The following is a 27,801-nucleotide window of genomic DNA, read 5'->3' on the forward strand; positions in this document are numbered from 1 at the left end:
CCGGAAACTAAAGTATAGCGAGCGGGATGTCACCCCCCTTAACCAGTCACTCATAGGCTTCGGGGACAGCTCTGTGGGCCCATTCAGTTCAATAAAGCTACCGACCCGGATGGGTGATAAGGGTAAGGGCAGAAGCGTACCGGTTAACTTGTGTGGTGGTAGACATCCCTCTGCCTTACCCCACAATAATGGGGCAACCCACTCTGAACAAAGCGAAAGCTGCCATCTCTTCCTACCAGCTCCTCATGCAGTTCGAGACTGATGATGGCAAAGTAGGGAAGATACAAGGGGATCAGCAGACAACAAGGGAATGCTATGTAAATAGCCTCAAAAATAAAAGCGACGTCCGAGAGGACTCGAAAAAGAGAAAGCGGGAAGAAAATCGACCCTCAAACGACCTCAGGGTATACATCACAGAAAACCCCAAACAATATGAACGCCCTCAACCAACCGAGGAAGACGAAGAAATGATGGTCGGCACAGAGCCTGGTCGGACAGTAAGAGTAGGAAATGCTATGGACCCTCATACAAGAGAGGAAATCATCCGAGTACTCGCGGAATACCAAGACGTATTTGCCTACGAAGCCACCGAAATGTCCGGACTTGTAAGGAACGTTGCGGCATCCGCCGACGTGAAAAAGTTGCTTGAAGAAGGGTTTATACAAGAGTGCTAGTACTCATAATTGTTGGCCAACGTGGTGCTGGTCAAAAAATCGACTGGGGCGTGGCGAATGTGTGTGGACTTCACGGACTTGAACAAAGCTTGTCCGAAAGACAACCACCCTTTACCCAACTCAGCTTCATGGACGCAAATGTTGGCTACCGTCAGATGGCCGAACAAGATAGGGTACATACTACCTTCATCACCCCTCAAGGGGTCTACAGCTACAAGATGATGTCATTTGGCTTAAAAAACGCCGAGGCTACGTATCAATGGACGGTCAACAAGATCTTCAATGACTAGCTGGGATTGAAGTGTACATAGATGATATGATAGTCAAGAGCAAAGCTCAGTCGGACCACCCATCTGACCTAAGGGAACCCTAGGCACACTTAGGAAGTTCCGCATGATGCTGAACCTTAAGAAGTGTGTCTTCGAGGTCAAAGAAGGGAAATGCCTCGAATTTTTAGTCGAAGAAAGGGAAATTGAGGCTAATCCCGATAAATCAAATAGGTATTGGAGATGAAATCTTCTCGGAATGTGCGAGAAGTGCAGCGCCTAACCGGCTACTTAGCGGCACTCGGACGCTTCCTATCTCGGTCAGCAGATAAGAGCTTGTTCTTCTTCAAGGCTCTAAAAAGAAAGGAGTTAGTTTGGGATGACAAAGCCGAGCAGGCTTAACCTCCCTCAAAGAACACTTTTCAACCCTCCCAAAACTCATATCCCCTTGCCGGGGGAGCCTTTGTTCATCTATTTGGCCGTCTCGGTCTACGCGCTCAGCATAGTCCTAGTGGCCGAAGGGGAAGGAAAACAACACCCGGTTTACTTCATCAGCCACGCTTATAGAGGAGCAGAAGCCAAGTACAACGAGGTAGAAAAGATGGTCTTCGCCCTCGTAATGGTAAGTCGGAAGCTCAAACCTTACTTCCAAGCGCATCAGATCAAGGTCCTCAGCGGACAACCGCTTTCGAAGATAATTGAGAGCATAAATCACTCCAGTCGGATGACCGACTGGGCTGATCAATTGGCCGATTTCGATCTATAATACGAGCCTAGGAGAGGAATCAAAGCCCAGGCTCTAGCAAACTTCATCACCGAGTGTACAACCCGACCCCCGGTCGGCCCACAAGAAGAATGGGAGCTACAAGTAGACGGTTCCGCCACCAAAACTAGGTGCGGAGCAGGGCTTGTAATCAAGCCCCCAGTCGAAGAGAAAATGGAGTATGCTGTTAAATTTGAGTTTTTGGGGTCCAATAACGAGGCTGAGTACGAAGGTCTCATCTTGGGACTCCAGCTATGCATCCTAGTTGGGAAATCATCTGTCAACGCTAAGTCCGACTCACAACTCATAGTGGGTCAGGTCTTAGGTGAAAACGAGGCCAAGGAAGACAACATGAGAACGTACTTGGCCAAAACTCAGGATGTCATCAACAAGCTCTCCAATTTCTGGATCAGCCGCATACCTCGGTCGGAAAATCAGCAAGCGGATGCCCTGGCTCGAATGGCTAGTTTAGCCGAGGGACTGACCCCTCGGACCATAACATGGGAAGTGCTTAAAGAGCCCAGTATAAACGCCAAAGAGCAGCTTGTCCTTGATCGAACTTCCCAATGGATGGATGACGTAGTCAGATATTTGCGGGACGAATTACTGCCCGACGATCCAAAAGAGGTTGTTCGAATCAAGCACAAGTCGGATTGTTTCTTATGGAACAAGAACCAACTCTACAAGTCTTTCACTCACCCTCCTCAAGTGTGTTACTCTCGTAGAAGGTAATTACATTCTAAGGGAAATACATCAAGTGGCTTGTAAAAGTCATCAAAGAGGAAGAACTATAGCCGGAAAGGCATTAAGGGCATGTTACTAGTGGCCCACACTCAAGTCAGATGCTCAGGAGCTAGTCTGGAAATGACCCTCTTGTTAGATTCACTCGGACATCCCCGGGGCCCCAACCACTCCACTCACTACCATTCAAGCTGTGTGCCCTTTCGACAAGTGAGGTATGGACTTGCTCGCCCTTTCCCTCCAGCGTCTGGCAAAAGAATATTCCTAATCATAGCCATTGACTACTTCACCAAGTGGACAGAGGTCGAGCCACTCGCCTCAATAACAGACAAGCAGGTCCAAGCCTTCATATGGAAAAACATTATCACTAGGATCGGGGTACCTAGGGCTCTTGTCTCGGATAACGGTCGACAATTCAACAACGGTCCTACCCGAGATTATTGCGCCCGATTCGAATACACATAAAGTTTTCGGCCGTGTCCAGGCCGCAAACCAATGGTCAGGCCGAGTCGGCCAATAAAATAGTCTTGAAAGGAATCAAAAAAATCCTTTGAAGCAACCAAAGGGGCCTGGGTGGATGACCTGCCCGGGGTACTCTAGTCAGCCAGAACTACAACGAAAGAAGCAACGGGGCATTCCCCATTCGGCTTGGTTTATGGGAGCAAGGTTGTACTCCCAGTAGAACTGGGAATTCCCTCTCCTCGAATGACTTTCTACGAATTCGACAGAAACGAGGAAGAAAGCCTATTAACACTACAAGAATAAATGGCTATTGCAACCAACCTTAACGACCGTACGGAAATCTGGTCGTAAAAAGTAACCAATTAAGACGAGATTTGCAACCCGTCGTAGATATTAAGGTTATTTTGCGACGGGTCTTAAATTTGGTTGTAAACTTCAAAACCTGGTCGTAAAAAGTGTGAAAATTGTGCGAAAAAACTTGAGCGGGAGCTTTCCCGGTTTCTAAATTCTTTAGCGTCCATATAATTACTAATTACAACGGGACCAACTGTTGCAAAAGACTATTAAATTTAAGAAAAATATCATTAATTGTTAATCCCCAAAAATTAAAAAAACCTTCACTTCAAAAAACAAAAACAACCTACGCTATTGTACGTATTACTCGCTGTTCCATTGCGGTTCTTCACTGCGCAACTCCGATCTCTGTTCATCCGAATTGTCGAATTTCTGGGTAATTTTCTCTATCTTTCATGCTATAAAGCTAAAATCAGATGTTCCTTTTTGTTTTTGTTCGCCTAAATTTGACGGTCTCATGTTTTTGGTCGCCTGATTTTCATAGTTTCAGGGGCGAATTCTCGAATTTCTGGGCGAATTCCTCCATTGGCGCCCTAATTTGCGAATTTCTGGGCGAATTTCTGGGCGAATTTCAGGGCGAATTATCGAATTTCTGGGCGAATTCCTCCATTGGGAGATGCTTTTGTTCGCCTAATTTTCATAGCTTCAGGGGAATTAGGTATTATTCTTCCAGTTTCAAGGCATAATTTTGATTTAAATATTTTCATAATCTTAAACCATAATTGTCGAATTTGGCTGGTATTCTGTCGTTGGTTTGATTTTATTAGAATATCTACTTATAATATACTTATTGATAATATCTAATTACGGCTGTAATTATCTAATAATATTATCCCAAACTTTGCCTTCTGTGCAAACTTTACGCATCTTCCAGCTTGTCTATGATAATATCTAATTATAATATTATCCCAAAATTGCAAATTTGAAACCCGAATCAAACAAAACGATAAAAAGATTTCTGAATTGTGACTTGCTTGTTGTCCAGTATATGTGTTTCTCTTTGTGAATACGATATATGATAAAAAGATTTCTGAATTGTGATTTGCTTGTTGTCCAGTATTGGCAGTATATGTGTTTCTCTTTGTGAATACGATATATGATGTTTGGTGTAGTCTCTGCATCTGTTTGGAAAGTGGTTGTATGCAGTGGAATTGAGTGAGCTATGCAGCGGTAATTTTGGTGAATGATGAATTAGAATGATGCATGTTTTCTTTGGATTTTTTATATATATTAAAGTGCTTCTCTTGTAAAGAGAGTTGTTAAGATTCATGGTTAAGGAGAAGAAGAACATAGAGCGTGATTTTTAATGGTTGGGGAAGGGTTTTATGATGTTAGAATAATTAACTTAAGGATCGGTTAGTAATTTACCTTTAATTGGATTGTTAGCTAAGTTTTAAGTGGATTAGGATCACTATGTATAAGTTTATATAAGTATATTCTTGGGGTTTCTAGGATCTAACTGACATGTTATTCGAGGTTATTATTTGCTAACACTTGGATTTAGATTTGGATTTTGTCGTAGGTAGTATACCAACAATTGGGGTTTATGTCGTGATCCTTTGTGTTGTCTCCTCTTCTGCGTGTTTGACAACAATCTTGCACACTGCCCATAGTCCTAACATATTGGAAAGGTAAATTATTATATTCTTTTTAATATTCATGCTTTATTTATAATTTTAAACCATTGATATTCTCCATTTATGAACTTAGATACGTTCTTATCTTATTATAAGAAAACATTACATTTGTTTGTTCAGAATACAATGGCCCCTTGTAAGGAGTGGATGAAACTTTCTCGAGATGATCGTTTGAATGTTGCATATGAAATAGGCGTTGACAACTTTTTAAAATATGCATCTGAAAAGTCGGGAGGAATAGAAAAGATTAAATGTCCTTGCGTAAAATGCTTAAATGCATCATTTGGATCTCTAAATATGGTCAAAGATCACTTATTAACTTATGGAATCATAGAGGGTTATACATTTTGGTATCACCATGGGGAAAGAGTTGGGGAGGATACCTTTGAATCACAATCTAGCGAAGAAGTAGGAGATGATGAATTACTAGATGATGATAACGAAAATGAGATGGGTACAATACTTAGGGATTTTTTCCCTAATTGTAGTGGTTTTGCTGAAAATGACTCCTCTAGTGAATTACGGGCTGAAGATCCGAATGATGATGCTAAGAAATTCTTTAGATTGTTTGATGATATGCAAAAGCCATTGTTTGAAGGTTCTAAGTCCTCAAGATTGTCTACTATTGTTAACTTGCTTCATATTAAAACTCTTGGGAGGTGGAGTAATGACTCATTTACTATGTTATTGCAATACTTGAAAGATCATTTGTTACCAAAAGACTCAACTCTTCCTACTTCCTATTATGATGCAAAAAAGACCACTAAAGATTTGGGGCTTTCATATAAAAAGATTGATGCTTGTGTTAATGATTGTATGTTGTTTTGGAAAGATGATGAACAATTAGAATATTGCAAAATTTGCAATGCTTGTAGGTGGAAGCAAGGTAAGAATAGTGGGGAAATTAGAACGAAGGAAAATGGTAAAAGAATACCTGAAAAGGTCCTCCGATATTTTCCGCTTAAGCCAAGACTTCAACGTTTGTTCATGTGCTCTAAGACAGCTCATCATATGAGATGGCATCATGAAAGGTCTGCCAAAGATGGGGTTATTGAGCACCCCGCAGATGGGAAAGCATGGCAACGTTTTGATGAGAAAAATGAATCTTTTTCTTCTGAATCTCGTAATGTTAGGTTAGGGCTTATAAGTGATGGATTTAATCCCTTTTCTAATGTTGCAAAACCGTATAGTATTTGGCCTGTGATGCTGGTTCCATACAATTTGCCTCCTTCGATGTGTATGAAACCTTCTAGTATGCTATTGTCAATGCTTATACCTGGTCCAAAGGGTCCTGGCGATGCTATTGATGTATATTTACAGCCTTTGATAGAAGAGCTTAAAGAGTTGTGGGAAGTTGGTGTTGAAACTTATGATGCATCAAAAAAGGAAAATTTTAAAATGTATGCGGCTTTGCTGTTAACTATCAATGATTTTCCTGCTTATGGAATGTTATCTGGATGGAGTACCAAGGGGAAGAGAGCATGTCCTTGTTGTCATAAAGAAACTTCTTATATGTGGTTACCTAATTGTTTTAAGCATGTCTATATGCGTCATCGACGTTTTCTTCCTATTAATCACCCATGGCGAAGGAAGAAAGATGTTTTTGGAAAGAAAGAAAAAGGAGAGGCACCTAAGCCATTATCAGGGGAGGAAGTTCTTGAACAAGTTAGAGATCTTGAAGGTATATGTTTGTCCAAAGATCCCACTAAGAAGACGAAAGTGTCACATAAGATCAGAGGCGATAATTGGAATAAGAAAAGTATTTTCTTTGAGTTGCCTTATTGGAAAACACTTTTATTACGGATAATTTAGATGTAATGCACATTGAAAAGAACATATGTGATATTATTCTGGGAACCATCATGAACATTAAAGGACAAACTAAAGACACGCTAATTCTCGTTTTGATATGGAGGGATTAGGTATAATGCCAAAGCTACATCCTATTTCAAAGGGTGACAAAATTGAATTACCCCCCGCACCATACACACTATCTAAGAGTCAAAAAGAGATACTGTGTCGTTTTTTAAAAGAGTTGAAAGTTCCCGATGGCTATTCTTCTAATATTTCTCGATGCGTAAATGTAAAAGATTGTAAGATTTCAGGATTGAAGAGTCATGATTGCCATGTCCTGCTACAAAGCATACTTCCTCTTGTGATTCGCGGCCTTTTGGTGAAAGATGTATCTGAGCCTTTAGTTGAGCTATGTCAGTTTTTCGGTGTGCTCTGTGCTAGATCTGTGCAAGTTGAACATCTAGAGAAAATCAAAGCCCAAATTCCCTTAACTCTTTCTAAGTTAGAAGCATGGATGCCTCCTTCTTGTTTTGATGTCATGCTTCATTTAAGTGTCCACCTAGCTGATGAGGTAATTCTTGGAGGTCCTGTCCATTTTCGTTGGATGTATCCTGGGGAACGATATCTCCATAAACTCAAGTTATATGTGCGTAATAAAGCACGTCCGGAGGGCTCAATAGCGGAGGGTTATATTGTTGATGAGTGTATGACTCTATGCTCAAGGTACTTAGATGACGTTGAAACAAAATTTAATCGTCTTGAGCGTAACTGTGATGGTGATGATGATACCGCCAGGAAACTATCTATATTTTCTCACCCTGGAAGGCCCTTAGGGGGCGGAAAAACCAACAATCTGGACGTATATGAAAGAGAGCAGGCTCACATCTATGCTTTAAAGAATTGCACTGAAGTTGACCCATTCTATCAGTGAGTAGTTAGAACATTTGTTTGATGTTTTAGATGTTTTTATTTATTTTTAACTAATTTACTATCCAACATAAAGAATATGCTGAAATAATAGCACATGAAGGAGTTGAACTTTCCCAACATCAACGAGATGTGAACTTTGTGAATTGGTTTAGAAAAAAAGTAAGTTTTCATTTCCGGACAAGTTTGATCTTTGACTTTGATAATTTGAGATTGCGTTTTGATCACTGTTATGTGTATTTTCCAGGTTGAAAAGTTAGACGAACAAAAAGCATGTCCTTATGGGGAAGAATTTCTATCTTTAGCCCGTGGTCCTATATACAGTTCTAGGTCTTTTAGTGGTTATGTCACTAAGGGATTTAGATTTCATACATTACACCGTGATAGAAACTTGAGAACACAAAATAGTGGAGTAGTGGTGTTGGGTGATACTGGTGAGGAAAAAGAGGCCTTAGACTTTTATGGGGCATTGACAGAAGTAATCAGAGTAGAGTATTTGGGGGGTAATTACGTTGTATTTTTTCGGTGTGATTGGTATGATGTGCTTGATTCTAAGAAAGGAATTAATGTGGACAAATTTGGGTATGTTAGTGTTGATACACGACGGAACCTCAAAACAGATGAACCTTTTGTGCTAGCTAGCCAAGTGTCACAAGTGTTCTATGCAACAGATATTGTAAAAAAAGGTAACTGGCGTGTTGCAGTTAAGACAAAACCTCGAGTTACATATGAGTTGGCAGTGGAGAAAGACAATGATTCTCAAAGCATGGAAATCTTAGATGATGCCGAGGATGCGTATCAAGAACGTGAATCTTTTGGCTTTGTTGCATCTGCATCGGCATACACGCATAACGAGATGAATGATGAACACAGGGTTGACATGGAACCTGAGATTGTTGAGAACGTTGATGCTGTGGTAGTAAAGAAACGAAAGAGAAAAATTTAGAGATCCTTAAAATATTATTGTTTTAAGATGGATTATTATTAGATTGCATTTTCTTTATTTTTCTTTTTTGAGATTTATAGTTTTCATGACTAATGTTGAAATAATTTATTAGTTCTTGCCTCATAACGTTCATTTAGTAGGAAAGGTATGTACTAGCAATCTATATGTTCCATTTTTCATGGAGCTTGGAAGGATTTCTTGTTGTGATTACTTAGTTGTGTCAACATACCATGGAAAGTAACTACAGTAGATGAATCTTTGTTAATTACAATTTATAGTTGTTGCATGCATGTGTCTGATTGGTGGATCAATTAGTTGAAGCAATCAGCATTCAATCTCTAATTAACCACCAAGTGATATTATATGTTGGGATTATATGTTGATTTCTATTCTGTATTTGGCTAAATATGGATTTTAGTTTTGTATTTTAGTTCTGTATTTGGGATTATGAATAGAAAGCAGAACATGGATTTTAGTTCTGTATTTTAGTTCTTTTTTGGGATTATGAATACATGATTTTAGTAGCTTTGTATTCATATTCAGTGATCTATTCTGTATTTGGCTGAATATGGATTTCTATTCAGTGATATTATAATAACATATATGTTGATTTCTATAGATGTTCCCAGACCCAAGGATGGAGGTAGTTAGTTTTGAATAGTTCTGTATGATGGTTTTGTTCACACTTACATTTTCTGTTTCATGTAACCTCTTACTTTCTTCTTCATTCTTGTCGATGTTTTATTGCAAATGCAGATTTTACCTCAATCAGCTTGTTCTCGACATGGTTTAGCAATTGGTGCAACAATATCACCATTGGTTCGTGTTCTTGTTTGGATTTGCTTTCCTCTTGCCTATCCTATAAGCAAGGTGATAATTTTCTGGTATCATATAGCAGCCAAATGAGAATTTCTTGTCATGTTAAGCATCTTCCCTGCTGTATCTGAGTAATCTGACATGATGTGTTAAACTAGAAAACATCTGCCCTGCTGTAACACTTAAAAGTTAGAACTTTGTTCTCTTCTCCTCGTCTCTACTCTCTATCTTTTTTTTCTTTAAACTTCAGCTTTTGCATAGAAGGGATGACAACTTGTGAGCGTATAGTAACTGCTTTCATTAACAGAAATGTTCACTGAATAGAAATCAACGAGTGATAGATGGTTCATGTTATAGAATTATACCTTCACCTACGTTCTTTCATCAGGAACCTTTAAATTCTAACATTATCTCTTGACATGCCACTAACCAAAAGTAATACATGGACAGGTTAAGTTTTCGTGTATGTCATAATGACACTAGGTGGGAAGAAGAACATGTTTCTGGCACCTGGAATACTTGGTAAAAATCGTGGCAAAGGACTAAAAGCTACATTATTTTCGAGATCGCTTAATGCAAAACCCCCTTCTTCGTCCACTTTAGGTGAAACAGTTACTTCCCCTAGGGTCACAAACCATGTACATGTTACTTCCTTACCTTCAAATTTAAATGTAACTAATGCAAGCCAAATGAACCAACGGACTACTAATGAGGAAATGGAAAAGGAGCTTACTTCCGTTCCTTCAACTTTATCTCTTGATGAGGAGATAGACCATGATGATTTCCTACAAAGATCCATCAATAATGATGCAATTAGTAAGTTTCTTGATCAAAGTTCTTCACAAGATGCCTTGAGGATCCAGGAGGAAGGTATGAAATTAACTTTGAACATCAAATTGTTATAATTCAAGCTTTAATTCTTTATATCCCATTAATGATTTTTTGTTGCTTTATGAAAGTATCCATCCCTACGGTTAGGAAGACAAATAGGAGACCGGATGCAAAGCCAAGGGGTGTTAACAAGTGCAAGAAAGTGGGAAATCTTAAAGAAGGTGAGAAATTAGAGGTGAATTTTTATAACAGTGGTCCAGTTGGAGACAACCATAAGGAAATGACAAGGCACATGGGCAAAATTGTTCGAGATCGCTTAATTTGTCCAGTTAGAGTGCATTCAAGGAACGAGATAGATGATAGTGCAAAGGATCATATGTGGAAATTAGTTGTGGTAATGCTAACTTGACCTTTATATCGCATACACCGTAATTGCATACACAACTTTGTTTTCATTAATTTGTGTTCCAAATTTTTTCTTTTGCAGAACAAATTTGCAGGAAATGGCTTTGAGTTGGACCGTACAATAACCCTCTGCCATTTGAAAAGATTGTGGCAGAACTGGAGAGGGATCTTGATGCAGAATTCAATAATCAAAAAAGGTGGTATAGAAAATGCATTAAAAGAAACGCCAAATGATCTAACAAAGGAGGATTGGGAGTGGTTGGTAAAAGAGCATTTTACAAGTTCCAATTTCAAAGTATGTCATTTTCTTAATGTTTAGCATTTTAGTATGTCATTTTTGTAATGATTAACAACTCTTTTCCTTAATAGAGGTTTAATTACTAACATATACTTTGTGGTTGTAGAAAGTTAGTTCTAGAAATTCCGGAAACAGAGGACATTTAACAATGCCTCATCGCACTGGTAGCATGCCATTTAGACAAGTAATTTGGGATGATATGGTAAGATTTTCAATTTATAGTCTTTTCTTTATATAATGCTCCTTTGATGGTTTGATTATTTTATATGAAGGGAGGTAAAGAAGGGAAGGAACCGCCTCCAATATCAGCTGTTTTTAAAAGGACAAGGAAAAGAAAATCTGGAGATTTAGATGAAGACGAGGATGGCAAATATGTATGTAATATTTTCACAAATGTTCTAAACTGTTCAAAATAATGTTTATGTGAGCTCACAATAAACTTTTCTTTTTTGTGTTTTATTATTTTAGAATGAGATAGTTGACGTTGAGAAAGAGAATCCATCCCTATCACATTTTGAAGTTGTCGAAAAATGCTTTGGGGAACAAGATCGTGGTAGCGTTGTTTGCTTTGGGTTTGGTGTAACACCTAAAGATGTCAGAGGACCTTTACCCAGTAGAGCAGAACTTATGGCACGTATCCAAGAGAAGGAACGAGAAAATGTTGACCTTAACAAAAAAATAGATGAAATAAAGGAGGACTACGGCAAAAAGATGAATGATATGGCAGCACAATTAAACATGTTAATGGAAGCTCATATTCAACGAACTAGTGGTCGGGACCAAGCTATGCATAACGTTCCAGGTGACTACGCTTTCTAACCTTTAAAGAATTAAATGTCTTTGATTTGCTGTTGTTGATATTAAAATGAATAGAAGGGTGGATCTCTGCATTTTGGAACGAAATTAAGAGATATTATATATGGTGGATGAGGTGCTCGCTAGCTTAATTCTAAATTAGGGGAGTGTGTTGACCTCACCTAACTTCTCTCCTGATGTTAGTCTAGTTCAATTGCGACTGAAGAAATCAACTCTCTTTCTTGGACTATCCTTAAATTCTCTGTATTACATCAGACCTCACTCTCTTTCTTGCTGTGAGAAATTCTCTGTATTACATTCTGAACTATCTGTATTGCGACTGATGATGTATGTTAATGGAGATTTCTGAAGAAAAGGAGATACTTGGGTAATGGATAAGTATTACCGTGGACATCGGCATGCGACTTCATTCACAAAATAACTTATAAAATCCATCTGTATGACCATCACTTGTTACTATCTATCAAACCGGCTTTATTTTTTCAGTCTAAATTCCTAGTAGAAGATAAAAATATAGATGTCCTAGATCAGCTATCTGAACTGTGAGCTCAACTAAATCAATTAACAATATTAACTTTGGTGAAAATCAGTAATATGCATCAAATTATACTATTAAAATTATGAAGCTACTTGCATGATCCTGCACGTCATGATCATCTTCATTACTGTCATTTTCTGCTGCTTCTCTGAGGTATAAACTCCCAACATCGGAAAGGATCTGAGGGTCACATTCTGAACCACTCTGATTGCTAATATCATTAGCTATAAAATCTGATCTGAGGGTCCAGTAAGTTGTTGGAATGCTGGAAGTGCTATAGCACCTGTAATGCTGTGATGTTGCCTAAATACACAAACTCTTGCCTTTACCCACATTGTGGGCACTCCTAGTTTTAGCTGTACCAGCAAGATGGGGAACTTAACATTCTAAATAATTATTTGTGGCTGTGTTTCTGAATATCGCTGTCGTTGCCAGAACATGATCTGTCCTGGGACCTGAAAAAGATATTTCATTTTTTGTGTGCCAGCCAGCGCCACCACCTTGAACATCAAAGGTAAGCTTCCAAACTGGCACTGGCAGGTTTCGGAATATTGTTTGTCCTTCATTCTTCATCTCATGATGTTTTGTAGTTTGCTATGTGCTTTCATGAACTATCCCTGTAGCATAAACTCCTATAGGCTGCTTTTAGTGCTGGAAACTCCGGTAGGATTTTTGCTAGAGCTCGTGATGCGGTTGAATATCTGGTGTTCATGTTAGTATCATAATATGTATCAAAGATTATATCATGATATAGGATTGTAAGATCATTGCTTTGTATGATAAAATCATCAAATCAAGTCAGGTTCAATTTTTGTGCATCTCGTTCATGCCTTTTTCATTTAGGCTTATGGAGTAATCACTTGTTGGATAAAAGGTATAGATGGATAACCCACAACTTGTTGCATGGTTTGAATCATTTGAATTTTCATAGTTTACACTAATTTTTTTGCTCATTGTATTTATACTTCTATTTTGTCTGTTATGTGCTAAAAATTTATACATTGTAATTTATAATTTGTTACCTTTTGTTTTGAGGGCTTAGTAGCGAGGCGACTCATGATTGGGTAAAACTAATAATAACAATGACATGAGGAGGAGATCCTTACATGAAGCTTGAGTTGGAGTGATATGGACTAACATTGTGGGTCATACATTTTCTACAATGTGGAAGAATTACAATAGCTATGATTTTTTAGCTTGTGAAACTTTCTAGACTTTTTTATCGTATTGAACCGTTAGCTAAGATTGTAGATACTTTTGTTATTTGGTACTTGTGTTTGGACATCTATGTACTTATGAATTATGTTTTATCACGATATTCGGAGTGAGTGGTATATGGTTTACAAGTAAATATAGTGAATGCAAAGCAAGAATGGGCGCAAAATGTAACAATCTGGTCCGGCAAAAAACGAAACAAATGCGGACGTAAAAATGTGCTATAAAAATCATTTAATAAAAGAACACCGACAAGAATTATGGCCGTAAAATGTGTTGCAAGAAATGCATGAAAAAGAATTGCGACAAGAATTATGGTCTAGTGGTGTAATGAAATAGTTCCAAGAGTATAATTGCGACCGAAAATTAGTCGTAGTTACGTCAACAATGACTTTAAAAAATGAGATTTACGACAAGAAATTCTGGTCGTAAAAAGAATCATTTGAATTTTTAAAAACTGAATTGCGTCAGGTAATCTCGTCGCAGATACACAACGTTTTGCGACGAGTTTTCCACCTCGTCGTAAAAAATCAATGACGACGACTCGTCCAAACTGGTCGTAATTTTTTTTGCGACGGAGCCTTTTGCGACCGGGGACGACGGGACGGAAATCTCGTCGTAAAAGGCGTCTGCGACGAGAAAAGCTCCATTAACAACAAGATTTCCCGTCGTTGATGAGCGTTATTCTTGTAGTGTAACTTGGATTTGCTACTTGAAAACCGAGGCAACGCCTTGTTGCGATCCATTCGGTACAAGGAAAATATTACTCGGCACTTCAACAGACGAGTAAAGGCCAAACCAATCCGACTCGAGACTGGGTCGTTCGGAAAGTGGAAGCTACTGGGCTATCGCACCTTAAAGGGAAACAGGGGGCGAATTGGGATGGACCTTACTAAGTGACAAGATCATCAAACTCGACACATTCCGGTTAGAATCACCCGAAGGGGTCCCGTTGGCCCGACTATGGAATGTTGACAACCTTAAGAAATTCTATGTGTAGCTTTTGTCACTTGCAATGGAGGCACGGGCTAAAGATATTCCATAGCGAAGAAATATGGCAATTCGGCATTGTTAGTACTAAGTCGGACTTAGCAAGTCCACTCAACTCATTTTGTAAGCAACAAGACTTGACTAGTCCTTTTGTAGCTATTCCGGCATTATTGGTACTAAGTCGGATTTAACCAGTCTACTAAGCTACTGTTTGTAAGCAACATGACTTAACCAGTCCCTATCGTTCATTAAATACGAATGGGACTTAGCCAGTCCATTCAGTCCTTTTATAATTCATTGCTTGTGGAAACATATTACTTGTAAAAATATTACTTGCGCATTTCTATATAAAATAGAAGATTGCAATTAACAAAATGCAGCTTTGGCTAACCTCGACGTTATAATCATCGCCAGCCTCGGAAGCCTGCCACTGAGCGAACCATTGCTCCTCGGACTAGAAGGCCTTCTCCTCGACCTCCTTTCTGCTGCGCCTCGGCATCCTTCAGTTGCGCCTCGACCGTGTTCAGTTTGAATTTAATCCGATCCAAATCAGCCTGGATCTGGGGAACCTTGGCCTCAGCATCAGTCTCGGTGAGCTCGGCGCTGGACTTGGTTATTTCAAGCTTGTTCTTCTCCTTCTCCGAGTCGTCCCGCTCGGTCTTCCAAGCGACTTCCCCCTTCTCGATTCTCTTGTTGGCCTCATCCAGTCGGGCCTCGGCAAGCCGCGCTTCTCCTCCTTCGTTGTCCATATGGAGTCGTAGTGCTTCTTCTCCTTGTCCCTAAACTCCTTGACCTCCTCGAACAAATGTATGCGGTTCTCCGCAACATTGGTCATTCTGATGGAAAACTGTTAAGATTTATTTGGACATTTTTGTAAAAGGGACGACCGCCTCAGTCGTTGTTCTGTCGGTCTGGGAAGGAGTAGGGGTATATACTGAGCTACCAACAGGGACGAAGTCAGACGCATGCAGCGATATGTCTGTCTCGCCTTCCCAGGACCCCTCTCGGGGGCTGTTAACCTCGACCGAAGCATTAATATTTGCTTCGCCTTCTTGGCAGCCTCCTTCTCTGCCTTAGCCTTGGCCAAAGCCTTCTTAGTCAAAGCAAACTTGTCATCGGCCCGCTCCTTGCGCTTCTTAGGTTTTGGATTGGCCGGGTCCTGAAAAACTCAAGTGTTAGTAAAAAACACGAAAAGATGGGCTCGGACGAAAATACCTTAGGCGCAACCGGCTTTCTTCATTGTCTTAACGTTCAACTTGGCACAGATCCGAGCCGCCTTCAGAGTCGCAGAAGTCAATCGCTCGGCCATCTCTGGGTCGGTTTCTTTTATGTACGCAAGAGAAGCTTCTGTAGAAGGAACAAACAGTTATAGAAAGGCAAATTTTAAACAAAAGACAAATTTAAACAAAAGGCAAAAGTGAACCGGAACCCCTCTGCCGAATTACCCTTGGTAAACCGGACTCAATCCCATTGTGGCCAAGAAGTTCTCGTTCTTAAACAACTTGCAGCTCGGAAGCCAGTTGCTTCCAACAAAAATCTCCCCGCCATCGACTATCTTGGCTTCAAGCTGCATATAACAAGCGGCTACGGCCTCATCATCGGTCAACTCGGGCACCTTGAAGTTAAGCCCATGATTCCGCTCTAAAGAAGAAGGCACGGTCGGCACACCCCACTATCCTCCGAAAAAGACGAAGGTGGAACCCTGTCGAAACCCTTTCAAGAAAGATGAGAGGTCCAGTACCGATCTATAGCCCCTCCTGGCCTAGAAGCACCACCAATCTGGTTCGTGCTCACCAGTCATCATCTTTACCAGCTTGTATATATGGCTCCACAAAGTCACAGTCCGCTTAACCCCGATGATTTCATAAATAACATGAACGGCCAATATCCATCCCCATGAGTTAGGAGAAATCTGGCCCAAGCAGAGGTTGTAGGCGCTAATCAGGTCCTTCTCGAACTGAGTTAAAGGAGACCTAAGGCCCATCTCTATGGCTTTGTACTAAAAAGCTATACAACACGGAGGAGGAGCCAAAATTGTATGACACGCATCCGGTCGAACTAAAAGATATGGATCCTTCATTTGGAATCTCGCGGCTTGGCCTTGAGGGTCTTCTAGATACGCCTTCATTATTGAAGGAAGGGGAAATTTTGAGCCCGGAGCACCCTTTTGATCCAAATCCGGATACTCACATAGGCCGGACGTGGACGCTTCACCTTCATCGCCCGACATAGTTATCCTAACTACACCCTTCCGATAGATACTTGTCTATGTAACTCTTCGAAAAAGGAAAAGCCAGGGACACCTCCAAAGGAAGGGGGAAAGGGGCCCTCGACCTCCTCCTCTTCTGCCTGCGAAGGAGTACTCGGGAGGGAGAGTGCATCGGGCATGGTCGAGGGATCCAGACAACTTATTAATTTTGACACTAGCACCATTCTCATTCCCTTAACCTCCTCTGCTAAATTATAGGGAGGCGAGGTTCGGGGTGTCACTGACTGGGAGGAGCACCCAATTATTTATCAACAAACGGGGTCGGCCGATTTTATTAGAAGGAAAGAAAAAGGACTTAAAAAAAAAAAAAAGTACCTGGTCAGGCGATGGAGAACTCGAACTTATAGAGAGAAGGAGAAGATTTCACTTTCTAGAGAGAGAAATTATGACAGAAGTGATCTCCAAATTCTCTGCACCCCTCATATATATAGGCAACCTCGAGCGATGTGCCACCCCACGTCGGATAATGGACCGGGATCTTCCTTTCGAGTCCCTTGTTGTGCCTTCTCTGGCCCAAATGCATTCATTGGCCCCACAGTCGGGGTCTAGAGAAGTCAAAACGCCACAAATGTTTGCCTATTCACCATTGAAGACTCCACGAACGCCACGTGGTCTCCAAGGAATGTAAGTAGTTTACCCAGCATGCGAACTCGACATTTGAGCTCGCCAGCTCAAACCAGTCGTTCAAGGCACCCAATCGGACAAGCATGGGGCTCATTAACCCCTCATCCGGGTGGCATCCAACCTACTCGGCGCAAAGAGGCCTTCGCCTCTCTTCCCGAGCCATTTCTTAGTAAAAAATGGCTAAGTATTGGAGGCACCCACTCGGACATACTTGGGCTCATTAGCCCCTCGTCCGAGTAGCGTCCAACCCACTCGAACATACTTGGGGCTCATTAGCCCCTCATCCGAGTGGCGTCCAACCGACTTGGACAAGCTTGGAGATCATTATCCCCTCATCCGAGTGACGTCCAAGCATCAACCGAGTCATCATTCCACCCTTCTCTCCCTCTAGAGAGACCGGGTCGGCTACCATCTCTTTCTCAAGAGACCGAGTTGGCTCCCCCTCTCTCTTTCTCAGGAGATCGGGTCGGCTGCCCCTCTCTCCTTATAGAGAGACCAGGTCGGCACCCCCATTCTCTCCTTCTCGAGAGACCGGGTCGGCACCACCCTTCTCTCCTTCTCGAGAGACCGGGTCGGCTCCCCCCTATCCTTCTCAGAAGACTGGATCGGCTCCCCCTATCTCCTTATAGAGAGACCGAGTCGACCCCCCCCTTCCCTCCTTTTCGAAAGACTGGTTCGGCTCCCCCTCTCTCCTTCTCAAGAGATTGGGTTGGCACCATCCCTCTCTTCTTCCCAAGGGACCGGGTCCCCCCCCCCTCTCTCTTCTCCCATTTTCTAGGAGACCGGGTCGACCTCCCTTCCCCTAGTGTGGACCAGGTCGGCCTTTACCTTGCTCCATCATAGCAGGTTGGATCTCCCTCCTCCAAGACTGGGTCGCCCCTCGATTGGATCCCCTACCATCCAGCTCCTCCATTGAAAAGGTTCAAGTCGATTAAGGTTCCTCCAGGAGTGGGCAACACTCAGTTAAGATTCCATGATCCCCCAGCCCTAGCGTGGGGCTAATTTTTTGTGCTCATTTACAGCCTTGGCCCAATTATGAGGAAGAAAAGGCCCAGCAGGTGGCCCTGCCACCTGGGTGGGCTTCCTATGACCACCTGGGTGCTTTCCAGCTGTTAAGTTCTTACCTAGCAAACTAGAGCATCTCTCTCTAGACTTTATCTCTCTAGCTCGAACCTGGAATAACCCCCGGGGCAGCCTAACCTTTGTCTTTTGCAGGATTCCGACGTACGGGCGATCGAATCAGGACAACTAGATCTAACCCGAACACCTAATCAGCACATCTTAAACACACTCAATTTCTTAGCAGAAACAGTCCTCGTTTACAATTTTTGACAATTCATTTTCTATTTGATGAAAACTTTTATATTATCTTCTACCTTCAATTAATGAACTTAGTAATTTCGGATATTAAATAAGTGACTAATTTGGTTCATTTACTTATTATTGTATCAAGATTTTGTAGTAGGAACTTTCTAGTGGCGATTATATTATTCGTATCTGAGGTACTCGAGGTAATTTCAAAATCCATCGTACTCAATTTTTCGTTGTAAAACTGTTACCTATGTGATTGAGTGATTATGTGGTTATGTATGTGATAAATAATTTATAGACTAATGTTATGAATTTATGAGTTCGTAATTATTATTATAAGAATATAATTCTCATGGTACTATAAAAGTAGAGTATGTTATTATAATATTGATTATACTATAAATCTTTATTACCATGTGATTACTTTGGAACAAAGATTACTGAAGTATTAGTATGTGATTATTCTTATAGAGAACCTATGACTAGAATATGTTATATGTTAAAAAGGCTTGTGAAACTGTACGAGTATCAAATTGAAGAACTTGTGCACATTGTCTTTTTAAAAGAAAAATAAAACTGAGGGAAATGAAGCCCGAAAGGGTGTTGAACAAGTTGTCCTATATGATATTGTATCTATCTATAGGTTGAATATTATATACAATACAAAATTATTGTCATCTTTCTATTTATTGTGATCCAAGTAAGAGGGGTGTGCACACTAGGGACTCTATGATATTGGCCATGGTTATATTGGGGTGACGACCTCTTGTTGAAGTAGGCGGATCTCTCCTAATATCTCTCAAGTTAGTTAGGGAGTTATTATCATTTTTTTTCTTGTCTTATCTTTTTTTCTCTCTACTCCTAAAAATCCTGTGCAAGACAGGTTTGATTTTTTTTTCTCTTCAACTTCATTGTTCGTCTTCAATTAAACTTCAAATCACCACTTTTCCAAAACACACCTTTTCATTCCCCTAAAAAACCACCTAACATACCAAAATGGTAAAAATAAAAAATCTTCACATCCACTTCCGACAAAAATCCAAAAAACCCTCTCATTCTTCAACCTACATAGAATCTCCAACTCCCATGGATATTTCTCTAACTCCCAAAAGAATCTTAAGGAAACGTAAGCAAACCGAGGAATTGTCTGAGATGGAGATGGAAGATGAACACGCATCAATTGACGGGGAATCTGTTGTTCCCGTGAGAGGAACAACTAAGAAAATGAAAGTTTCTTCAAGCTCTTCAAAGAAATCCAATAAAGACCGATATGTTCTTAGTTTATGCATTGATTTTAGTTGGTGTAGGCGTGTTAACTTCAAACAATTACTTGTAATTGTGAAAGTTCAAAATTGGGGAAATCTTTTTGAAAATTGCTATGGGCAATCCCTAATTCCCAAAGCAATGGATGAATCTTGTGCTAGTTTTAAGGTGGATGATGTTGGAAGCTGTACGGCCAAAGTTAGGGGAATGAACATTGAGTTTAATGCTGAAAATCTGGAAAAACTATTTGGAGTTCCTGTGAAGCGAACGAATGTTTATTTTAAGTAACAGAGGGGGTCGTATCCGTTTTCTGATATATTGTTTGATGAATTGATTTAAAAATATGGTGGAAAACGTGGGGCAATGACTTTCCTACACCATAACCTCATATCTCCCTTCCACAAAGTTCTTTTCCATATCCTCAAGAAAGTTGTGTTACCCCGTTTATCTACACGTGCTCAAGTTAGCATGTTAGACCTCATCTATATACATTGCCTTACCTCTAAAAAGCCCATTCACTTTCCTTCCTAAATGATTCAACATTTGAGTCATTGCATAGAAAATGGTTTTGTGGTTGGTTATAACAACCTGCTCTTCCGAGCTGCTAATGAAACACCCTTGACAACCATAAACAACAATTAATTCTTAAGTAAATTACTTCGGAGCGGAAAAATATCCTTAAATACACCAATCAATCGACTAATATTCCCAAATATTGTATACAACGAAATATAAATAACTATTCCTGAATCAGCTATCTAAATAAAAACTTAATTTATAATCTACAACGACATCATAATCTTGCTTCACTTCCCTTCTCGAGCTCTTGATACCAACTCGCAAATTTAGGGAGAAAATACACAACAAACAAAATTCCAAAATGAGTGGAAAACTCGTAACCTTTACTTCAGCCCGTTAAACATTTTATTTCTCAAATTATTTTCATCTCGTTACACGCTGGCATAGCTCACTCTCTTAGAGTAATTAGTGGCAAGTACAAGCTTTGGACAAAGGGACAAACGCTGCCTCCAAGGTTCATTATGGAGCCCAGCAATACTACCCCCAAGGTTCATTATGGAGCGTAGTCGACCGTATCAGGTCAAAAGAGTAACCATCCTCCACCCATACCTTGCCCACTTTCTATTTTCAGTTCATAAACTAAGCCAGCAAAAAAAATTGCGTATTCATAATCAATCAATGACATTTCATCATTACATTCATATCTATGGCCATAGTGTGAACTTAGGTATTATAAAAACAAAACATAGATCCACACACACATGAGCGTAAGTAATACATTTTACTGAACATAAAAGTTACCTGAACGCATTCCAAATTCCAACAACACAATCAACTTCATAATCCCGAATGATTCTTCACTCCAGAATCATCTTCCCAGAATCACCTCACAATAATTAACAATAATCAATTACCAAATTTAGACTAATCTAAACTAGAAATCATAATCACAACTAATTCCCAATATTGAAATCCTTTACAACCATAATTCCAAAGTCTAAATCTTAAATTCTTTAAACCGAATCTACATCTTAGAAACATAAATCTAACTAAAATTAAGACTCAATCCAACAACCACAATCAATAGCCAATTCTAAACTTCCCAAAACAACTCATAATTCTTAATTACTGAAATAAATCAAACCAAAAGCTAACAACTTACTTAAACTAATAAGAACATCCATAAGAAAACAGAAAGACGGAGCAACAACTCCATAACAACTAAGTTTCTTGAAACAAATCTAATCAGACACAAATACAAATAATGTTTCTAACATACTTAAATCTGATTTCAAATTGAAATAGATGAACTTTTTGCAAAACAATGAAGAAATCATGTTGCAAGACAATTATCAAAACCCAAACAATAACATCAATTACATTTACAATTTAACAACAGAAAATCCACAAGATGAAAATAAGACAAAAAAACTACCTAGTACTATCGTCGGCTTACACTAGGGGAAAAAACGGAATGGATGCGATGCAAGGGCTGCGTTTTTCTAAAAACGCAGCCCTTAATAGTGAAGGGCTGCGGTTAGCCCAAAATCCGCAGGCCTTCACGAACGAAGGGCTGCGGTCAATGCAAAAATGCAACCCTTTAAGTAATAAAGGGCTTCGCTTTTTAAAAAATGCAGCCCTTTACAATTAATTCTCGCGGGCTAATGGGCTTAGGTTAAAACAATGCAACCCGCACTTTATAATCAATGAAACTCTCTCATGCATTATTTTCATTGAGCGGCCCTCATCTTTCTCTCTCCTCACTCTAACAAATTTTCACCACAAACTCCTCTTCGCCGGCTATAGACGCTCAACCTCCTTCGTCTCTCGCAGGCATTTGCGCAGACCACCAGTCAGTATTCTGGCATAATTTCATCCTTAACCATCATAAGAACCAGGTTTGATGGTTAAGGATGAAATTATGCCAGAATATTGACTGGGAAATGAGATTTTCTGAGCATTTCTAGAAAAATACTCCTCAAATTTTTCAATTTTGGTCGCAGGAATATGGTAGGCACTAATTTAGTCCCTTGTGCTTTAAATGTTACTCATAGTTCTAATAGACTAATATATAATCCTTCTCTGTAGCCTGCGAAAATATGGTACGTTCTCAAACCCAAGCTGAAGTTTTTGGATTGACATACATTGTGAATCAGTTTAGTTTACGGTTTCAGTTTCATCATGATCTGTAATTTCCATGTTCGTTTTTTTTCATTTTCGTTTGTTTTTTCATTTTTGTTTTTTTTCATTTTCGTTCATTTTTCTGGTTGATATTTAATTTCGTTTTTTTATTTTTTAAGATCTATAAATTTCGACAATAATTTTTTTTTCAGATCTATAAATTTCAATTGTTCTTGTTGTTATGTAATTTCGTCTTTTTATTTTCGTTCGTTCTTGTTGATATATAATTTCGATTATTATTGTTGTTCGTTTTTTTAATAGTTAATGCCTTAAATTGTTCTCTTTATTTTTTTTACTGTAAATTGTAATTTGATGTTCTTGTTGATTGTTTCGTTTTGTTTGTTTGTTGATTCGTTTTTTGATTTTTCCTGTTGTAAATTTCTTAATATATTTAGGAGTTAAACATTGCCAAAAAAAAATTTTGTTTTGGGTCAAAAGGGTTGCGGTTATGGTCAAAACCGCAGCCCTTTATACAAAGAAGGGTTGCGTTCGAGGCCCAAAACCGCATCCCTTTATACAAAGAAGGGTTGCATGGAAGGGCTGCGGTTTTGGGCCTAAAACGCAGCCCTTCACTTTTAGTGAAGGGCTTCTGGCCAAAAACGCGGCCCTTAGGCCTATTTTAACCGCAACCCTTTCGTTTTTCTCTACTAGTGTTAGTGTGGCATCACCCACACCCAGCACCAACAGATTTCCGGAGGAGAAAGAATGGGACAGCAGTAGCAGTAGCCCAACAACAACAACGACGAACCAATAACAACAACAAACAACAGAGCAACAACAACAATAACATCATCAAATTTGGCTTCGAATTTGCAAACTGTAATAAGAAATCAAATACTAAAAACAAGGAGGTGATTTACCACTGCTCACTTGAGCAGGGGATAACACGCACGGCAGGGGAGCGAGCTACGGCGAGGGTGTAAGCATTGACAGTAGTGGTGCGCAACACCATCGACCACGGACAACAGCAGCCTGACAACCGACGTCCACCGGCGAACAGCAGCATACCAACGAACATTGACAAACAAGGCAAGCGTGAGGAGGACGAAGAGGGAGAGAGCAAAGCAAAGCACTGGCGGTCGACGCGGCTCCGGTGAACTAAAGACGCCGGCGAGATAGGAAAACTTCGGCGACGTCAGGCGAGAAGAGAAAGGAAGAAAGGCTTTTCGGGTTTTCCATGGGATTGGGGTTTTGTGTGTACCACGGGAAAGAGAGAGAAAGGAAGAAGGGTTTTTGTTTCCCAATTACAGAAGCAACGAGAAGACTAGAGGAAACAGACCTCATGAATTCCCACGAAAAAAACAACTTGGTTTCTAATTTGGCCAAATATTGCTCAACTAATTGCATAAAACCCAAAATACAAAATAATAATAATAGAAATAGTGTCATATAATCAAATAAAAAAAACACATTCCACAACTCAAATAAAATAAGAATTTTCGAAACATAATTAACTTAATAATTTTACTTAACGTTTAAATAAACGCTCTTAAAAACAAGGCTATTACATACTACCACTCTTATTTAAAGTTTCGTCCTCGAAACTTGAAAATAATAATTTATATAAAACAAAAATCTCAATTTGTAAGATATCAGGCGTCCAACCGCAATTCTACCATCAGCTTCTGTATATATCTCCACTTCAACTCAATATCAAAATCGAGGAGCAAAGAAAACAGAAAGGGCCAAATTTTCGGAATAAGATTCCAGTCATCTCATTCGTAGAGATGTCGTTTGAAATTCTTTTACTTCAACAAATCATACAATTTTCTCGAAACACATATCATAGACAATACAAGATAATACACCTTCATAAACGAAATTATATAGCACACGCAAAAGCGCAAACACTTAAACACTAAACCTTCGAATTTCCTAATTTCCGATCATCAATTCTTAATCACTAATAATCCCAAATCAATTTCAAACAATCCCAAGAATCTTTTACCCTCGCTAGGTAGCCAACTAGGCATATGGTCGCAAGGTTGCTCTGATACCATCTTGTAACAGCCTGCTCTTCTGAGCTGCTAATGAAACACACTCGACAACCATAAACAACAATTAACTCTTAAGTAAATTACTTCGCAGCGGAAACATATAATTAAATACACCAATGACTCGACTAATATTCCCAAATATTGTATACAACGAAATATATAACTATTCCTGAATCAGCTATCTAAATACAAACTTAATCCATAATCTACGACGACATCATAATCTTGATTCACTTCCATTCTCGAGCTCTTTACACCAACCTGCAAATTCTGGGAGAAAATACAAAACAACCCAAATTCCAAAATGAGTGGAAAACTCGTAACCTTTACTTCATCCCGTTATAAACATTTTATTTCTCGAATTATTTTCATCTCGTTACAACGCTGGCATAGCTCACTCTCTTAAACAAATCAGTGGCAAGTACAAGCTTTGGACAAAGGGACACACGCTGCCTCCAAGGTTCATTATGGAGCCCACCAATACTACCCCCAAGGTTCGTTATGGAGCGTAGTCGACCGTACCAGGTCAAAAGAGTAACCATCCTCCCATACCTTGCCCATTTTCTATTTTCAATTCATTAACTAAGCCAGCAAAACAGTTGCATATTCATAATCAATCAATGACATTTCATCATTACATTCGTATCTATGTCCATAGTACGAACTTAAGTATTATAAAAACAAAACAGAGATCCACACACACATGGGCGTAAGTAATACATTTTACTGAACATAAAAGTTCCCTGAACGCATTCAAAATTCCAACAACACAATCATCTTCATAATCCTGAATGATTCTTCACTCCAAAATTATCTTCCCACAATCACCTCACAACAATTGACAATAATCAATTACCAAACTTAGACTAATGTAAACTAGAAATCATAATCACAACTAATTCCCAATTTGGAAATCCTTTACCACCGTAATTCCAAACTCTAAATCTTAAATTCTTTAAACCGATTGTACATCTCAGAAACATAAATATAACTAAAAGTAAGACTCAATCCTACAACTCAATCCAATTACCACAATCAATAGCCAATTCTAAACTTCCCAAAACAATCATAATTCTTAATTACTGAAATAAACCAAACCAAAGTTAGCTAATAACTTACTTAAACTCATATAATCATCCATAAGAAAACAGAAAGACAGAGTAACAACTCCACAACAACTAAGTTTCTTGAAACAAATCTAATCAAATACAAATACAAATAATGTTTCTAACTTACTTAAATCTGATTTCGAATTGAAATAGATGAACTTTTCACAAAACAATGAAGAAATATTGTTGCAAGACAATTATCAAAACCCAAACAGCAATATCAATTACATTAACAATTTAACAACAACAAATCCACCAGAGGAAAAACAAGACAAAAAAAAACTACCTAGTACTAGCGTTGGCTTAGTTGGCATCACCCACACCCAGCACCAACAAAATTTCGGCGGAGAGAGAATGGGACGGCAGTAGCATTTGCCCAACAGCAACAACAACGAACCAATAACAACAACAAACAACAGAGCAACAACAACAATAACAGCATCAACTTGGGCTTCGAATTTGCAAACTATAATAAGAAATCAAATACTGTAATAAAGAGGTGATTTACCTCTGCTCAATTGAGCAGGGGATAACACGCACGGCAGGGGAGCGAGCTACGGCGAGGCTGCAAGCATCGACAGTAGTGGTGGCAACACGATCGACCACGGACAACAGCAGCCCGCCAACCGACGTCCACTGGCGAACATCAGTACACCGACGAACATTGACAAACAGGGCAAGCGCGAGGAGGACGAAGAGGGAGAGAGTGAAGCAAAGCACTGGCGATCGACGCGGCTCCGGTGAACTAAAGACGCCGGCGAGATAGGAAAACTTCGGCGACATCAGGCGAGAAGAGAAAGGAAGAAAGGGTTTTCGGGTTTTCCATGGGATTGGGGTTTTGTGTGTACCACGGGAAAGAGAGAGAAAGGAAGATGGGTTTTTGTTTCCCAATTAAAGAAGCCACAAGAAGACTAGAGGAAACCGACCTCATGAATTCCCACGAAAAAAACAACTTGGTTTCTAATTTGCGAAATATTGCTCAACTAATTACATAAAACCCAAAATACAAAATAATAACAATAGAAATAATCTCATATAATCAAATAAAAAAAACACATTCCACAACTCAAATAAAATAAGAATTTGCGAAACATAATTAACTTAATAATTATATTTAACGTTTAAATAAACGCTTTTAAAAATAGGGCTATTACAGTTATGGTGCTTTAGTTACGGAAATCTTAATTAAATTTAAGGTTGATCTTAAAGGTTTGTCCGCTATCGATATTTCAATGGGAAATATATTAAATTCAAAGGCTTTGAATAACGTGAACATAAGTGTGGTGGGTGCAATTGTGACTCAAGGCCGAGTCAATGTGGTTGATAATGCAAATGAGGATGAAGAATTTGTTGTTCCCATCTCTAGGGAACACAGTGATGATGATGGTGAATAGGATGAAATCGGCAAAGAAGAAGAAAGAAAGAAAAATGAAAAAATTGCAAATGAAAAAATTGAAAAAGAAAAAATAGAAAAAGAAAAAGGAAAAGGGAAGATTACGGAAATGGAGAAATGGAGAAAAAGAAACAACCGGCTCCTAAAGCTCCTTGCACAAGTAAAAGGGTTCGAAATATGAAGGTATTGAGTTCACCTATCTTTGTGTTTGGTGATAATGGTGATGATGAGGAGGAGGAGGAGCCCGTTTTAATTACGGAGGCAGACTTTCCGAGTTATGTTTCTCCCTTGAGTGCACCCTCTCATGTTCCCATGGAGACTACCCTACAAACTGCTTCTCCTACTCTTCCCTCTCCATAAAAATCCCAACCTTCTCCTACCTCCACAAAATCTACCTCCCTTGTTCCCAAGGAAAATAAAATAGTTCTTCGCAATACAGAGGAACAACCTGCTATTCCTAATCCTAAGGAACCCTCTACTGTTCCTAACCCTGATTTTCCCTCCTCTTCCTCACAAAATCCTACTATCGGATTTACTTATATACTTGAACATGCTAAAAGGTTGGACTACCTGTTCACCTTAGTTATGGGGCACTCCAAGGCAATGATGGAATTTACGGGTGAAGTTAAGGATGTAAATGGTTTGGCTAAAGGGTTATCAGA

General features: G+C 39.5%; 2 protein-coding genes and 2 long non-coding RNA genes across 7 annotated transcripts; 3 read left to right on the top strand and 1 right to left on the bottom strand.

Moving 5' to 3' along the window:
* The first annotated feature begins 3,200 nt into the window (after positions 1 to 3,200).
* On the top strand, positions 3,201 to 5,242 carry LOC109135290 (uncharacterized). Its single transcript, XR_002040125.3, has 4 exons — positions 3,201 to 3,636; positions 3,745 to 3,918; positions 4,783 to 4,891; positions 5,018 to 5,242. It is a non-coding gene; the product is annotated as an uncharacterized LOC109135290 (long non-coding RNA).
* Positions 5,243 to 5,347: 105 nt separating this feature from the next.
* Positions 5,348 to 6,709, top strand: LOC104897123 (uncharacterized). The gene has a single exon (XM_048646918.2). It carries the CDS (start codon positions 5,348 to 5,350, stop codon positions 6,707 to 6,709), a length of 1,362 nt encoding a protein of 453 aa, XP_048502875.2.
* Positions 6,710 to 9,713: 3,004 nt separating this feature from the next.
* On the top strand, positions 9,714 to 11,733 carry LOC125498666 (uncharacterized). The gene is made up of 6 exons (XM_057395749.1): positions 9,714 to 10,250; positions 10,359 to 10,605; positions 10,699 to 10,911; positions 11,021 to 11,116; positions 11,187 to 11,288; positions 11,383 to 11,733. Exons 2-6 carry the CDS (start codon positions 10,492 to 10,494, stop codon positions 11,731 to 11,733), a joined length of 876 nt encoding a protein of 291 aa, XP_057251732.1. The 5' UTR covers positions 9,714 to 10,250; positions 10,359 to 10,491.
* Positions 11,734 to 12,775: 1,042 nt separating this feature from the next.
* Positions 12,776 to 27,706, bottom strand: LOC125498942 (uncharacterized). Of its 4 annotated transcripts, none has more exons than XR_008969847.1 (4): positions 26,033 to 26,696; positions 23,501 to 24,907; positions 21,261 to 21,331; positions 12,776 to 12,969 (listed from the first exon to the last, which is right to left on the bottom strand). It is a non-coding gene; the product is annotated as an uncharacterized LOC125498942 (long non-coding RNA). The 4 variants fall into 4 exon arrangements; XR_008969845.1 differs by lacking the exon at positions 12,776 to 12,969 and adding exons at positions 14,059 to 15,632; positions 15,689 to 15,820 and having other exon boundaries at positions 21,261 to 24,907; positions 26,033 to 27,706; XR_007275539.2 differs by having other exon boundaries at positions 21,261 to 24,907; positions 26,033 to 27,702.
* Between the last annotated feature and the right edge of the window lie 95 nt (positions 27,707 to 27,801).

Source organism: Beta vulgaris, chromosome 6 (assembly GCF_026745355.1).
Source record: "Beta vulgaris subsp. vulgaris cultivar EL10 chromosome 6, EL10.2, whole genome shotgun sequence".
Classification (NCBI taxonomy): Eukaryota; Viridiplantae; Streptophyta; class Magnoliopsida; order Caryophyllales; family Amaranthaceae; genus Beta; species Beta vulgaris.